This window comes from Ostrea edulis, chromosome 8 (genome assembly GCF_947568905.1).
Source record: "Ostrea edulis chromosome 8, xbOstEdul1.1, whole genome shotgun sequence".
NCBI classification, from domain to species: domain Eukaryota; kingdom Metazoa; phylum Mollusca; class Bivalvia; order Ostreida; family Ostreidae; genus Ostrea; species Ostrea edulis.
The window spans coordinates 76,935,949-76,952,930 of NC_079171.1; the positions used below are offsets into that span (position 1 = coordinate 76,935,949).

General features: G+C 39.2%; 2 protein-coding genes across 2 annotated transcripts in view; one reads left to right on the top strand and one right to left on the bottom strand.

The window, feature by feature from the left end:
- Positions 1–16,982, top strand: part of LOC125657452 (uncharacterized) — a 228,610-nt gene that overhangs the window by 101,991 nt on the left and 109,637 nt on the right. The gene's annotated exons all lie outside the window — the stretch shown is intronic.
- LOC125666311 (alpha-1,3-mannosyl-glycoprotein 4-beta-N-acetylglucosaminyltransferase C-like) lies at positions 4,013–16,352 on the bottom strand. The gene is made up of 5 exons (XM_056147807.1): positions 16,308–16,352; positions 13,995–14,073; positions 11,890–11,975; positions 8,075–8,171; positions 4,013–5,291 (listed from the first exon to the last, which is right to left on the bottom strand). Exons 1-5 carry the CDS (start codon positions 16,350–16,352, stop codon positions 4,099–4,101), a joined length of 1,500 nt encoding a protein of 499 aa, XP_056003782.1. The 3' UTR covers positions 4,013–4,098.

Here is a 16,982-nt window from a genome sequence, read left to right on the forward strand (position 1 = left end):
GAATTCTCTTGCTTTTCTACACTCAGGAATTCTTCTCATTCTTTAATTTTAAGCAGGGTCTTGTGTATCACAATTATCATCTTATGTTTCTTTTAAAAAAGAAAATTATTCAATACGTGTAATGGTATATCAAAATTCATTCAGACATCTCAAGCCTTTGCTGTTATTTACCAATATCTAACATTTGAAATAGTGAAGTTGGAAAGAAGTTACTGATTTGTTAATTCAAAAGTTCGAATTTAGATAAATGGGAAAATCAAATCACTTTAATCTATACAGTGCATCTATTTTACTTTTCAGATATTTTAATTGTACATCTTTTAGTCGACTTTTTACGACAAATCCTAATGATATTGACCATCATTAAGGTCTTTTGAGAAGCATATTGTTTTTACTATATATGCAATTCAAAGTTTTCAGTGTGTAAACCCAACTTCAGCATCTCAACAACAAAAAATCGTTTATTTCATGAATATCGTAATATCAATGATGGGCGGATATCTATTTCAGTAAACTATGACAAATGAAATCCGGAAACAGGAAGAGGGAAAATTCTTACCAGGGCGGTTTTTCCGCCATGGAGAAACTCTATACTGACTTTGTACATAGGGGGAATTTATATGCTGGGACACTTTCTCCACCTATGGGGGGATCTATCCCGGGCCCGTTTTACCGAGGTGAAAGTCTATGCTACAACACTGGTTACTATAACACAGCATTACAATATACAAACGCACTTTGTACCAATCTCTACCCAGAGTTATCGTTCCCGCTATGCTCCACTAATACCTCTGTCAACGTATAAAAATCATATCAAAACGTACTAAAACTAACTTAGCATATCAAACTGTAATGATAATATCTAAGAAAATCAAACAAATGTCTGAATTTTATAAACGCAGAAGCTGGTAAATATGAGACACCTGAGCGAATTAAAAGGTTTTATATAAATATTCATTCATCCAATAATACTAGAATAATCATGAAATTCGTTGTTTTTGTGAACTTACTGTAAGATTTTAAGCTTAACACTAAAACTTGTAAAATCATACTTTATAATGCAATAGGTAGAAATAAGTTTTGCCAAGAATCTTGACATTCAGACGTTGACAGAGGTGTTGTCGCGTAGCGTAATACGCCCTCTGGTGAGAGATTGTCGCGTAGCGTAATACGCCCTCTGGTGAGAGATTGTCGCGTAGCGTAATACGCCCTCTGGTGAGAGATTGACTTTGTACAGGAAAAACACTGTACCTATATCTCCCGGTTTGTTTCAATCTGAAAGGGATATTTCGTAACAAAACCCGTGCGCATGTTTAAATCTGTAACATTTATATATATAAAAAAAGTGCACGAGAACAAAACAAATTGTAGAAGATTAAAAATAGCTTCTATCTCAGCTCTGAAATCCTGCCCAATCAACATGACGTCAGAGCCATCACACAACTTCCGGTGTTCAGCAACCATTGTTTGTAGGAAATATAATATTTTTGTATTAGCATCTAAAAATTCAGGTATTTCAAAAATAGTTGAAGAAAATTGACCTTGTTCATATAACCTTCGGTTCACAAAACATTTAGACGACATGAACAATTTTTGAACTTTTTCAAAATGATAATAATACACTAAAATGAAAGATAAAAAGTAAGGAAAAATTAATGCTATCCATTTCTACAAGAACAAATTAGTTCAAACAGTTTCTTTAAAAAATCATTGTAGAAAATAAAGTTTATAAATGGCGCATATTGTACATCTTAAAAATACACTCACCAATAAAAACACTCCTCTCACCAATAAAAACACTCACCAATAAAAACTCTCACAAATATGAACGACAGTACAGACGTAAAAAAAAATATTCACCAATATAAACTACAGTAAAGAATTAACAAATATCTCACACCTGAACATCACACTCTTCACTCGTAGACAAATTTCTCATAAAATTCGTGAAGCTAGAAATATTGCTTTTACAAAACTATCAACAAACAAGGTAACTAACTCTCGTGACCTACACACGATAACTAACTCTCGTGACCTACACACGATAACTAACTCTCGTGACCTACACACGATAACTAACTCTCGTGACCTACACACGATAACTAACTCTCGTGACCTACACACGATAACTAACTCTCGTGACCTACACACGATAACTAACTCTCGTGACCTACACACGATAACTAACTCTCGTGACCTACACACGATAACTAACTCTCGTGACCTACACACGATAACTAACTCTCGTGACCTACACACGATAACTAACTCTCGTGACCTACACACGATAACTAACTCTCGTGACCTACACACGATAACTAACTCTCGTGACCTACACACGATAACTAACTCTCGTGACCTACACACGATAACTAACTCTCGTGACCTACACACGATAACTAACTCTCGTGACCTACACACGATAACTAACTCTCGTGACCTACACACGATAACTAACTCTCGTGACCTACACACGATAACTAACTCTCGTGACCTACACACGATAACTAACTCTCGTGACCTACACACGATAACTAACTCTCGTGACCTACACACGATAACTAACTCTCGTGACCTACACACGATAACTAACTCTCGTGACCTACACACGATAACTAACTCTCGTGACCTACACACGATAACTAACTCTCGTGACCTACACACGATAACTAACTCTCGTGACTTACACACGATAACTAACTCTCGTGACCTACACACGATAACTAACTCTCGTGACCTACACACGATAACTAACTCTCGTGACCTACACACGATAACTAACTCTCGTGACCTACACACGATAACTAACTCTCGTGACCTACACACGATAACTAACTCTCGTGACCTACACACGATAACTAACTCTCGTGACCTACACACGATAACTAACTCTCGTGACCTACACACGATAACTAACTCTCGTGACCTACACACGATAACTAACTCTCGTGACCTACACACGATAACTAACTCTCGTGACCTACACACGATAACTAACTCTCGTGACCTACACACGATAACTAACTCTCGTGACCTACACACGATAACTAACTCTCGTGACCTACACACGATAACTAACTCTCGTGACCTACACACGATAACTAACTCTCGTGACCTACACACGATAACTAACTCTCGTGACCTACACACGATAACTAACTCTCGTGACCTACACACGATAACTAACTCTCGTGACCTACACACGATAACTAACTCTCGTGACCTACACACGATAACTAACTCTCGTGACCTACACACGATAACTAACTCTCGTGACCTACACACGATAACTAACTCTCGTGACCTACACACGATAACTAACTCTCGTGACCTACACACGATAACTAACTCTCGTGACCTACACACGATAACTAACTCTCGTGACCTACACACGATAACTAACTCTCGTGACCTACACACGATAACTAACTCTCGTGACCTACACACGATAACTAACTCTCGTGACCTACACACGATAACTAACTCTCGTGACCTACACACGATAACTAACTCTCGTGACCTACACACGATAACTAACTCTCGTGACCTACACACGATAACTAACTCTCGTGACCTACACACGATAACTAACTCTCGTGATCTACACACGATAACTAACTCTCGTGACCTACACACGATAACTAACTCTCGTGACCTACACACGATAACTAACTCTCGTGACCTACACACGATAACTAACTCTCGTGACCTACACACGATAACTAACTCTCGTGACCTACACACGATAACTAACTCTCGTGACCTACACACGATAACTAACTCTCGTGACCTACACACGATAACTAACTCTCGTGACCTACACACGATAACTAACTCTCGTGACCTACACACGATAACTAACTCTCGTGACCTACACACGATAACTAACTCTCGTGACCTACACACGATAACTAACTCTCGTGACCTACACACATACAAACATTCAATTTGATTTTAGAACGGCACGTTCACATGTGACATTCGTTACACAGAATTTCACATTGACTCATCCTTTTGTTTTGTGCTCAGGATAACACATTCTGCAATGCTTAAGACGTCTTTTTGATTTCGTGTTGTGCAGTAAACACCGCTATCTCCCTAACTATCACCCAGATTTTTTGTTGTCTGCTTGATTTCGTGGTGTACAGTAAACACCGCTATCTCCCTAACTATCAACCAAGTTTCCTGTTTGTTGGTGATGATGATATTCAAACAGTGATTTTTTTCTTCTCCTGTGATAGACCGAACTTCATTCAGTTCTATGTCGCCATCTTCAAAATACCCCAGCAGTTTATTCCGGCTACACTCGGGTTTGCCGGGGCCCCTGGGCGTCGACGCAAGACTTGCCTCCAGTTTTGCAAAATGCATTTTATCACCAGGGTGAGATTTTATTCCGGTATGGATAACTATTTTGCTTAACAACTGAGGTTCATCGAATACCACGGAGAACCAATCGTTTGCTCGGCCATTTTTAGAACTCCAGAAAATTCCTTCCTCTCTACGGTAGGCTTTGTCAGGGTTGAAATATCCCTCAAATGGCAAACTGGTGTACAATTTCGCGAGTGGGTTGTCACCCTTTATCGATTTTTGATGTTCCTCAAAGAAACGATCCTTAAGGGGTTGTATTTTCCCCGGAAGTGACGAATGATAGCCAACATGTTCAAATATCGTCGGCCGACGAATGTGTCGCTTAAACTGCAACATCTGAACATTGAAATTCAAATACGTGACGTCACACGGTTGCTGTGCGTAAAACAACAAGACCATTTTGGCCAGTTTGTCGATGTCCTCGGAGTGGTATAATTTTCCAATGAATCCTAATTCGGAGAATTCTAAACACACCCAGCGCTCTTTGAACTTCTTGACGTAGTCTTTTATAACTTTAAAATAACCCGGTACGGTATATGTATCATCCTCCATTTGTATATAGTACGTGGCAAGAACCTGACTATACAGAAACAAAAACGCGTAGTCGACATTTTGTTTAGCCCGCCATTTCTTTTTAGTCTCTGGGTCGACAAATGTATGTTTTAAATTATCCAATGGCGGATAAAATGAATCCCATGCTTGGATCACGTGCAGCGTTCCCATGGAAATGATATCGCCAAACTGCTGTCGCAGATGTTTACTGATGTTGGCCTTCCAGTCCTCGTCAAAATCGGCAAGGAAGACAACGATGTAGATCTCCTGTAGTTCCTCCTTCCGCGTGCAGTTCACGATGGACTGGACGGTACTCAAAATATACTCATCCTTCTCTCGCTTCACTGTCGGTATGCCAATCGTTAAATAGCCTGTAAAACAACGTCATCAGATATAATAATAGCCTGTAAAACAACATCATCAGATATAATAATACCCTGGCAACACAACAGTATATTATAATACTAATAATAATATATAATAATAATATATAGATATAATAATAGCCTGTAAAACAGCGTCATCAGATATAATAATACCCTGGCAACACAACGTCATCAGATATAATAATACCCTGACAACACAACGTCATCATATATAATAATACCCTGGCAACACAACGTCATCAGATATAATAATACCCTGGTAACACAGCGTCATCAGATATAATAATACCCTGGTAAGACAGCGTCATCAGATATAATGGACAATACACACTTCACATTTTATCTGTAACAAGAGCTCCGTAACATATCCCCTCACAATGAGTGCCTACAAATCATTGATTTAAAGTCTCGTAGTGACCTTGAGCTTTGATCTTTGGCCCCCAAAATCAATAGCGTTTTTTCACTCATGACAAGAAATCTACAAGTGCAGTATAAAATCAATCAAGCAAAGAAATGTGGCTTCTAGAGCGTCCACAAACGTTTCGATAAAGTCCTGTGGTGACCTGACCTTTCCGATAAAGTCCTGTGGTGACCTGACCTTTCTGATAAAGTCCTGTGGTGACCTGACCTTTTCAAATGTTGAACCCAAAATCACTAGGATTCTGCCGCATTGGACACTAAAGCTAAATATGAAGTATCAATTCAATCGAGCGAACAATGGGGCTTCTAGAGTGTCTACAAGCTTTCTCTACCAAGTCCTATGGTGAACTTGGCCTTCAACCCTTTTAACCCAAAATGAAAAGGGATTCTACTATTTATATAACAAAACTGTGTGTGAAATATCAATTCAACACACATACTACACACCTGTAAAGTGAATACAATGTTACACACACACACATACTACACACCTGTAGAGTGACTACAATGTTACACACACACACATACTACACACCTGTAGAGTGACTACAATGTTACACATATCAACACACTCATCTATACATAAACGGACCCGTTAACTTCTCTGGCAATGAATTCCAAGGTGATAATAAAATATACCGTGTAAGTTTTTCCGGATTAGATAGGGTTGAGCATACAATATTTAATTTTAGAACATTAAGGTTATGTGCTTTCTGCAAATTTGAAAAATACAGGTTGAAAAGACATTTACGATTGTTAATCAGTATATGTGATTCCAGGATTCTTGGATAACACTGTACATGTGTATGTGATTTTCGGGATTCTCGGGTAACACTGTACATGTGTATGTAATTCTCGGGATTCTCGGGTAACACTGTACATGTGTATGTAATTCTCTGGTAACACTGTACATGTGTATGTAATTCTCTGGTAACACTGTACATGTGTATGTAATTCTCTGGTAACACTGTACATGTGTATGTAATTCTCTGGTAACACTGTACATGTGTATGTGATTCTCTGGTAACACTATACATCTGTATGTAATTCTCTGGTAACACTGTACATGTGTATGTAATTCTCTGGTAACACTGTACATGTGTATGTAATTCTCTGGTAACACTGTACATGTGTATGTAATTCTCTGGTAACTCTGTACATGTGTATGTAATTCTCTGGTAACTCTGTACATGTGTATGTGATTCTCTGGTAACACTGTACATGTGTATGTGATTCTCTGGTAACACTGTACATGTGTATGTGATTCTCTGGTAACACTGTACATCTGTAATTCTCGGGATTGTTTATGTGTATGTAATTCTCGGGATTCTCGCGATTGTTTATGTAATTCTCGGGATTTTCGGGATTGTTTATATGTATGTAATTCTCGGGATTCTCGCGATTGTTTATGTGTATGTAATTCTCGGGATTTTCGGGATTGTTTATGTGTATGTAATTCTCGGGATTCTCGCGATTGTTTATGTGTATGTAATTCTAGGGATTGTTTACGTATGTAATTCTCGGGATTCTCGTGATTGTTTATGTAATTCTCGGGATTGTTTATGTGTATGTAATTCTCGGAATTTTCGGGATTGTTTATGTGTATGTAATTCTCGGGATTGTTTATGTGTATGTAATTCTCGGAATTTTCGGGATTGTTTATGTGTATGTAATTCTCGGGATTGTTTATGTGTATGTAATTCTCGGGATTCTCGGGATTGTTTATATGTATGTAATTCTCGGGATTCTCGGGATTGTTTATATGTATGTAATTCTCGGGATTCTCGCGATTGTTTATGTGTATGTAATTCTCGGAATTTTCGGGATTGTTTATGTGTATGTAATTCTCGGGATTTTTGGGATTGTTTATGTGTATGTAATTCTCGGGATTCTCGCGATTGTTTATGTGTATGTAATTCTCGGAATTTTCGGGATTGTTTATGTGTATGTAATTCTCGGGATTTTTGGGATTGTTTATATGTATGTAATTCTCGGGATTCTCGCGATTGTTTATGTTTATGTAATTCTCGGGATTCTCGGGATTGTTTATGTGTATGTAATTCTCGGGATTCTCGCGATTGTTTATATTTATGTAATTCTCGGGATTCTCGGGATTGTTTATATGTATGTAACTCTCGGGATTCTCGCGATTGTTTATGTGTATGTAATTCTCGGGATTCTCGCGATTGTTTATATGTATGTAATTCTCGGGATTCATTGTTTATGTGTATGTAATTCTCGGGATTCTCGGGATATTCGGGATTTTTTATGTGTATGTAATTCTCGGGATTGTTTACGTATGTAATTCTCGGGATTCTCGCGATTGTTTATGTGTATGTAATTCTTACGTTTCTTGTTGCTGGCGTTTGGAATGATACGGGCGTCTGCTCTCCAGTTCGACCGAAGTTTTGTCAGATCTACTGATGGCTGAAAAGAAACAAAATGTTAACACTGATTAGTCCCAGAAAGATTGAGTTTATTGTATCACGTGCTTCATATCACGTGAGTTATAGTTCTTGATAAAGGAAGTGTGACGCCCACGCAACTTTTCCACATAACATAAAAGTATAGTACAAAGAATACGTATCTCAAATATAGATAAGGACTTTATACATGCAGGTGTGTTAGCGGTTGACGTGTAATTTGTAATTCAAACACTCAGTTTGTTAACAAGAGGCCCATGGGCCACATCGCTCACCTGAGTCACCTTGGCCCATATCTGAAGACTTTCCATATATATTTGCATGTAAAATCTTGGTCCATATTATGGACCAAACTACCCTTTGCAAACTTGAATCTACACTATGTCAGAAAGCTTTCATGTAAATGTCAACTTCTTTGGCCCAATGGTTTTTGAAAAGAAGATTTTTAAAGCTTTTTCCTATATTTGTATGTAAAACTTTGACCCCCCCCCCCCACTTGTGGCCCCACCCTACCCCCCGGGAACCATGATTGAACAAACTTGAATCTGCACTATGTCAGAAAATTTTCTTGTAAATATCAGCTTTTCTGACTCAGTGGTTATTGAGAAAAATATTTTAACTATATATTTGTATGTAAAACTTTGATCCCCCTTGTGGTCCCATCCTACCCCCGGGGGGCATGAATTGAACAAACTTGAATCTGAACTATGTCAGAAAGTTTTCATGAAAAATCAGTTTTTCTGGCTCAGTGGTTCTTGAGAAGAAGATTTTTCCTATATATTTGTATGTAAAACTTTGATCCCCTATTGTGGCCCCATCCAACCCCCAGAGCCCATGATTTGAACAAACCTGAATCTGCATTATGTCAGGAAGCTGTCATGTAAATCTCAGCTTTTCTGGCTTAGTGGTTCTTGAGAAGAAGATTTTTAAAGTTTTTCCCTATATATTTGTGTGCAAAACTTTGATCCACCTTGGGGCCCCATCCTATCCCCGGGGGCCATGATTTAAACAAACTTGAATCTGCACTATGTCAGAAAGTTTTCATGTAAAAATCATCTTTTCTGACTCAGTGGTTCTTGAGAAGAAGATTTTTAAAGATGTTTCCTAAATATTTGTATGTAAAACTTTGATCCCCTATTGTGGCCCCATCCAACCCCCGGGGGCCATGATTTGAACAGACTTGAATCTGCACTATGTCAGAAAGTTTTCATGTAAAAATCAGTTTTTTGACTCAGTGGTTCTTGAGAAGAAGATTTTTAAAGTTTTTCCCTATATATTTGTAAGAAAAACTTTGACCCCCCCCCCCTTGTGGCCCCATCCTACCATCGGGGGCCATGATTTGAACAAACATGAGCCTGTAATATGTCAGGAAGCTTTCAGGTAAATTTCAGCTCTTCTGGTCCAGTGGTTCTTGAGAAGAAGATTTTTAAATGACCCCACCCTATTTTTGCATTTTTGTGATTATCTCCCCTTTGAAATGAACATGGCCCTTCATTTGAACAAACTTGAAAGCCTTTCACAAAAGGATGCTTTTGACCATGTTTGGTTGAAATTGGCCCAGTGGTTCTGGAGAAGAAGTCGAAAATGTGAAAAGTTTAACAGACAGATGGACAGACAGACAGACAGACAGACGATGGACAAAAAGCGATCAGAAAAGCTCACTTGAGCTTTCAGCTCAGGTGAGCTAAAAATGAACGATATGATTATCATTGTTACAGTTTTTAACCAATCATCATATTAAAAAAAACAGTAATGCAACTAAATAGAAGAACAAGTTCATGAGTTTCTGTAATGAAAATATACGATATATTTTCGCTTACCGTTTTACCATTTAGAATTTGTGGGTTAATTTTATTTATTTCTTTTGAATTGCAAATGGGATGTATTGTTGTTGTTTATAATTGAAAGACGAAGAAAAAGGTCGAGGCTACATGTGACGTCACAATGCACGGTTTACGTCGGCTGGTGCTAGATTCGCAGTTTTTAAATCGAGGTAAGCTACTGACAAACAAGTTGATGGTACAGGGATTTCAACAGTCTCGATTGAAGTCAGCATTTCGCAAATTCTATGGTCGTTATAACGATCTAGTTCGTCAATACAACCTCGCATTGGGTCAAATGCTGTCTGACGTGTTTCATACCGATTGTTAAGCCGTTCTTGGCACACTGATTTGACTGCGGATAACTCCGTTTACCTGATGAGGATATGGGGCTCACGGCGGGTGTAACCGGTCAACAGGGGATGCTTACTCCTCCTAGGCACCTGATCCCACTTCTGGTGTATCCAGGGGTCCGTGTTTGCCCAACTATCTATTTTGTATTGCTTGTAGGAGTTATGAGATTGATCACTGTTCGTTATCTTCACCTTGCATATCCCTCGTTGATACTGGGCGTTTAGCGCAAGGAGAATACATATTTTTAAATGAATTATAATTTGCCGTAATTAACAGAATTATGATTATTACTTGGAACACGCCAATGACCATTTCATGGTTCGCTTGGTCCAATGGTTACACCGTATATATATTAAGATACTAAATATAATCCAAATCATAAAAAAGACAGACATATGTAGTGAAATTATACTTTGTGTACGCAGTTTTGTTTGTGACGCAGTGAATATTTTCCACAAAAAAACGTTGCGTCCATGCATTGTGACGTCATCAGTCTCAGAGAATACTGATACGGAATCAGAAAACCAGTGTGGTGATCCGGAAAACCAGATCTTACTCCGTGAAATCTACAGTATCAAACCAGAGGCCCATGGGCCACATCGCTCACCTGAGTCACCTCGGCTCATATTTAAAGAGTTTTCCTATATATTCGCATATAAAACTTTGATCCCTATTTTGGCCCCAACCTGCTCCCTGGGATCATGATTTTTTCAAAATTGAATCTGGACTATGTCAGGAAGCTTTCATGTGAAAGTAAACTTTTCTGGCCAAGTGATTTTTCAGAAAAAGATTTTTAATGATTTTCCCTATACATTTGTATGTAAAACTTTGATCCCCTATTGTGGCCCCATTATACCCCCGGGGCCATGATTTTTACAAACTTGAATCTGCACTATGTCAGGAAGCTTTCATGTAATTTTCAGCTTTTCTGGCTCAGCGATTCTTAAGAAAAAGATTTTTAAATGATCCCACCCTATTTTTGCATTTTTGTGATTATCTCCCCTTTGAAAGGGGCATAGCCCTTCATTTGAATAAACTTGAAAACCCTTCACCCAAGGATGCTTTTGACCAAGTTTGGTTGAAATTGGACCTGTGGTTCTGAAGAAGTCGAAGATGTAAAAAGTTTACAGACAGACGGACAGACGACGGACAACAGGCGATCAGAAAAGCTCACTTGAACAGCTCAGGTGAGCTAAAGTCAAAACATGGATGGGTATATAATAAAGATTATTATCGATCACGTTTTATCTTCCTAGTGATACAGATTGGTATAACCGATAGTAAATTTTACAAAAATACAACGACTTCAACTTAGCGCCCTTAGACACACGTTATGTAAAATAGATAAAACTAGCTTAATAAACACTATGTTCTCGGACTTAGTTTCAATCTAAGCAATCTTCATTTTTTTTGAATTTTTGTGAATCTATGCAACCTTCAATTTTCTTAATCTGTTTGAACCTAAGCGACCTTACGTTTTCTAAACATGTGCGACCTTATATTATTCTGAACCTAAGCGGCCACACATTTTCTGAATCTATGTGAACCTAATCGGCCCTCCATTACCTGGTTAAGGAAGTCTTGGTATGATATCCGTCTCTGCCCATAGTACGGACTCCCTCTGGAGTCTTCCCTCTCCACTGATGAAAAATCTGGAGAGAAAAAAAGCAAAAGCAAATGTAGAATAACTACACACGAGTGCATCGCATCTTTATACAAACAAACATCGTGAATCTGTTTCAGTATATTCACACGCGCAGTGTGTACGGAATGTGTACATCTCTAAGTCTTAAATCTGAAGGAAAACCGCACTAAAGAAGTACTGAAGAGTCATTTCTACAAATACCGGTAGTGATGAGATTAAGACAAATTCCATAAATACTGGTTATCAATAATGTGATGCACAATAATTATACAAATACCGGTAGTGATGAGATTAAGACAAATTCCATAAATACTGGTTATCAATAAGGTTACGTGATGCACAATAATTATACAAATGATTGTACTTGTAATTAAAAGATTCATATAGTGCCCCATCAACATTAGTTCTTTAAAGCGCTTTACAAATGTACTACCTAACATGGCTACGTCAACCAACGAAATCATTTGAAGCTGGGAGTTTTCAGGTCGTATGGGGCTTTAATGAATATTTGAAGGTATGTTTAGACACAAGTATAGTAGGAAAATATATTAAGAATTTTTTTATATTAAATTTATGAGACAGCAACTCAAGAATACAACGATATAAGGCCTCAACCGTGCGCAGCTTTTTGTGCGCCGTAAATCGAAGGTTTTTATAAGGGGTGGCTCTGTAGCTCTCTGTTATGTCAAAATATTTTTTCAGAGAGCTACAGTTCTGCAGCTACATTAAAACCTGCATGTAATGGCCGAATTTCCCCCGGAAATTCCCTTTTGGCAATGGAACAATAGGTTATATTCTAGATTATGTACACTTCATGCAGTAATATTTTCATGAATTGTTTTGTTGTTCTCTCGTTGTAATTTTTTTTTTTTTGTAAAAGAGAGGCGGGGAGCTGGAAACCCCACCTCTTTGGATCCGCCCTTTTCCTTTGTAAAAGTTTTTTTTTTCAAAAGCGGAAGCAACAATATTTCTGCCAGATACCGACTTATGTAGATATAAAACAACACACAATGAAAAGTGAAGGATAGGTAAATGATATTTTGAAATTGAAAAGTTTCAAATTTACCTTTTTTAGATAAAAATGCAGTTTTAATATAAAAAAGTAACCTAAAATAAAAACCTGCTCGTCTCGAATTTACGATGAGCAGTCTACTGAGCTATACTACAATACAACGCCATTTTAATGATGTATCGTGGTGCCCATTTTAATGATGTCTTGTGGTGCTATATTTCACGTTGAAGTGACTAAATAATATGTGACTTAACTTGCCAAATGACGACCCTTCTGCACTTAATGTTTGTAAACTATTCAGGTCAAATAAACTGATGATATCAGTCCAGTAACTGGTGTCTATAAATAGAATGAATTTATTGTAGAAATCGGTGTTTTCTGTTCCTATGTTATCTGAATTGATTTAGTATATACACTGAAAATCAACAGGAAGATGATAACTTTGTGTTTAAAATATATCTTCACCTGAGAGAGAGGGAGATAGAGAGAGAGATAGAGAGAGAGAGAGAGAGAGAGAGAGAGAGAGAGAGACAGAGAGAGAGAGACACAGAGAGAGAAAATGAGAGAGAGAGAATGAGAGAGAGACAGACAGAGAGAGGCACACACACACACACACACAGAGAGAGAGAGAGAGACAGAGAGAAAGAGACAGACACACACACACACACAGAGAGAGAGAGAGAGAGAGGCACACACACACAGAGAGAGAGAGAGAGAGGGGGGGGAGGGATAGAGAGAGAGAGTGAGAGAGAGACAGAGAGAAAAGAGACAGACACACAGAGAGAGAGAGGCACACACACACAGAGAGAGAGAGAGAGAGGGGGGGGAGGGAGAGAGAGAGAGTGAGAGAGAGACAGAGAGAAAAGAGACAGACACAGAGAGAGAGAGAGAGAGGGAGACAGACAGACAGAGAGAGGCACAGAGAGAGAGAGAGAGAGAGAGAGAGAGAGAGAGAGAGAGAGAGAGAGAGAGAGAGAGAGAGAGAGAGAGAACAGAGTAGTCACGTGAACTTACATAATGTTTTGTTAGGTTTCTGGACCACCACCTCTCCCCTGGTTCCGGATAACTGAGATAAACCGTCGTGCTGTGATTCCTATCAATTATAAATCAATCAATCAGAATCTGGAATAACAGATATGAAAGGTGAAGATAGCGAACAGTGATCAATCTCATAACTCATATAAAGGTGAAGATAACGAACAGTGATCAATCTCATAACTCCTATAAGTAATACAAAATAGAGAGTGGGACAAACACGGACCCCTGGACACAGCAGAGGTGGGATCAGGTGTCTAGGAGGAGTAAGCATTCCCTGTCGACAGGTCACACCCGCCATGAACCCTATGTTCTGATCAGGTAAACGGAATAATCCGTTGTCAAAATCAGTATACCAAGAACGGCCTAACAATCGGTATGAAAAAAGTCAGACGGCATTTGACACGATGATAGGTTGTATTGGCAAACTAGATTACGAAATGCTGACTTTAAATGAGACTGTTGAAACCTCTGTACCATCAACTTGTTTGTAAGCAGATTGCCTCGATTTAAAAACTGATCGTCCACAGAACAAGCTCTTGCGTATCGAATCAGCTGAGAGATATAAACACCATATGCAGGTGATAATGGAATATTACATCGTTGACGATGGAAAAGCTGAAATCATTCCGTTTGTCATAAAGTTCAAGTTGTCAGTTTGCCGTTAATATCTACTTTCAATAAGATATCTAAGTATGAAGCAGAAGTGGACGACTCTGCGGTGTCTTTATTTCGAGTTCACATGGATATTTCGAATCGAAATTATGAATGAAAGTTATCATTGTTGATAGATAAAACGTCGTCGATATATATAATGTCCAATTGAAGACTACAGCAAGAAATGTCGCTTAGCCGCCGTGTTGTGATTTCTGTCAATTACAACAGGAGGCCCACATCACTCAACTCAGTCATCTTAGCTCATATTTAAAGATCTCCCCTCACCCCGCCCCCCCCCCCCCCCACCCCGCCCCCGTGGGGATTAACGTTTCCATATTCCGATGTAAATCTTTGATTCCTTATTATGACCACACCCTACCCCCAATGTAAATCTTTGATTCCTTATTATGAACACACCCTACCCCCAATGTAAATATTTGATTCCTTATTGTGACCACACCCTACCCCCAATGTAAATCTTTGATTCCTTATTATGACCACACCCTACTCCCAATGTAAATCTTTGATTCCTTATTGTGACCACACCCTACCCCCAATGTAAATCTTTGATTCCTTAATGTGACCACACCCTACCCCCGGGAGCCATGTTTCTGACAACCTTGATTCTGCACTATGTCAGGCAGATTTCAAGTCCATGAACGAGTGCTTATGGTATATGAAATTTATGAAATGTGTTACCAGATTTAATATTTCCCGAGCCTTTTTACCGTCAATGTTAACAATTTAAAAGAATGACATGTTGTTTTATTTATGTGGTGCATGAATGATTGCCCTACCTAATTTGCATAATTATGAACCTGTGCTACGAGTTCATATCGTATTATGAACCTGTGCTACGAGTTCATATCGTGTTATGAACCTGTGCTACGAGTTCATATCGTGTTATGAACCTGTGCTACGAGTTCATATCGTGTTATGAACCTGTGCTACGAGTTCATATCGTAGTATGAACCTGTGCTACGAGTTCATATCGTGTTATGAACCTGTGCTACGAGTTCATATCGTGTTATGAACCTGTGCTACGAGTTCATATCGTATTATGAACCTGTGCTACGAGTTCATATCGTGTTATGAACCTGGGAATAGTACTGTTGTGTGATACAAGCACTAAAACAACCATTATAGATGTAAGTACCCAAAATTTTCAAATACAACGCTCCAAATATTTCATTTCATTTTTTGAAAACGAAGTCATTGTTATCTCTGTTAATTTAAATGAAAAGTTTGTTAAACCTCAAAATGGAAATGATGCTTCAGGAATGGGAGATACGTGGTCCAGATAATTGTTTCACTGTTACATATAAAGAGGATCCGGGAATGCATGAAATGTATTCGATGAAGTCAATTATGCAGAACTTTCACACACACACAATTTGCACGTGTATAGTAAGTGTTGCATGTTGATGAGACGAGGAGTGTTTCTGAACAGAATGTACTACAGCCTCAGAGAACATCGCTCCAACCCCACCCCCATGCCACCATCCTGATCTCACACTGACAGATTCTACACACACACCCCCCCCCCCCCCCCTGATCTCACACTAACAGATTCTACAAACCACCCCTGATCTCACACTGACAGATTCTACACCGCCCCCTTGATCTCAGACTAACAGATTCTACACCACCTGATCTCACACTAACATGTTCTACCACCATCCCTCCTGATCTCACATTGATAGATTCTATAACCCCCCCCCCCCCTGATCTCACACTGACAGATTCTACACACCCTCCCCTGATCTCAAACTGACAGATTATACACCTCCTGATCTCACACTGACAGATTCTACACCACCTGATCTCACACTGACAGATTCTACACCCACCCCCCGAAATCACACTGACAGATTCTACACCCCCCCCCCTCCTGATCTCACACTGACAGATTCTACACCACCATCCCTGATCTCACACTGACAGATTCTAACCCAACCCCCCCTGATCTCACACTGACAGATTCTACACCGCCATCCCTGATCTCACACTGACAGATTCTACACCACCATCCCTGATCTCACACTGACAGATTCTAAACCCCCCCCCCCCCCTGATCTCACACTGACAGATTCTACACATCCTGATCTCACACTGACAGAAACTACCCCTCCCTCCGATCTCACACTGACAGATTCTACACCACCCCCCCCCCCCTGATCTCACACTGACAGATTCTACACCCCCCCCCCCCCGATCTCACATTGACAGATTCTACATCATCATCCCTGATCTCACACTGAGAGATTCTACACCGCCATCCCTGATCTCACACTGACAGATTCTAGACCA

Coding starts and splice junctions, on each gene's coding strand:
- LOC125666311 (XM_056147807.1), bottom strand. CDS start 16,352: ATGGTGGTAGAACATGTTAGTGTGAGATCAGGTGGTGTAGAATCT. Junction 11,976..13,994: donor GAAACCTAACAAAACATTAT/GTAAGTTCACGT, acceptor TTTTCTCTCCAG/ATTTTTCATCAGTGGAGAGG. Junction 8,172..11,889: donor ACCAAGACTTCCTTAACCAG/GTAATGGAGGGC, acceptor AATCAGTGTTAA/CATTTTGTTTCTTTTCAGCC.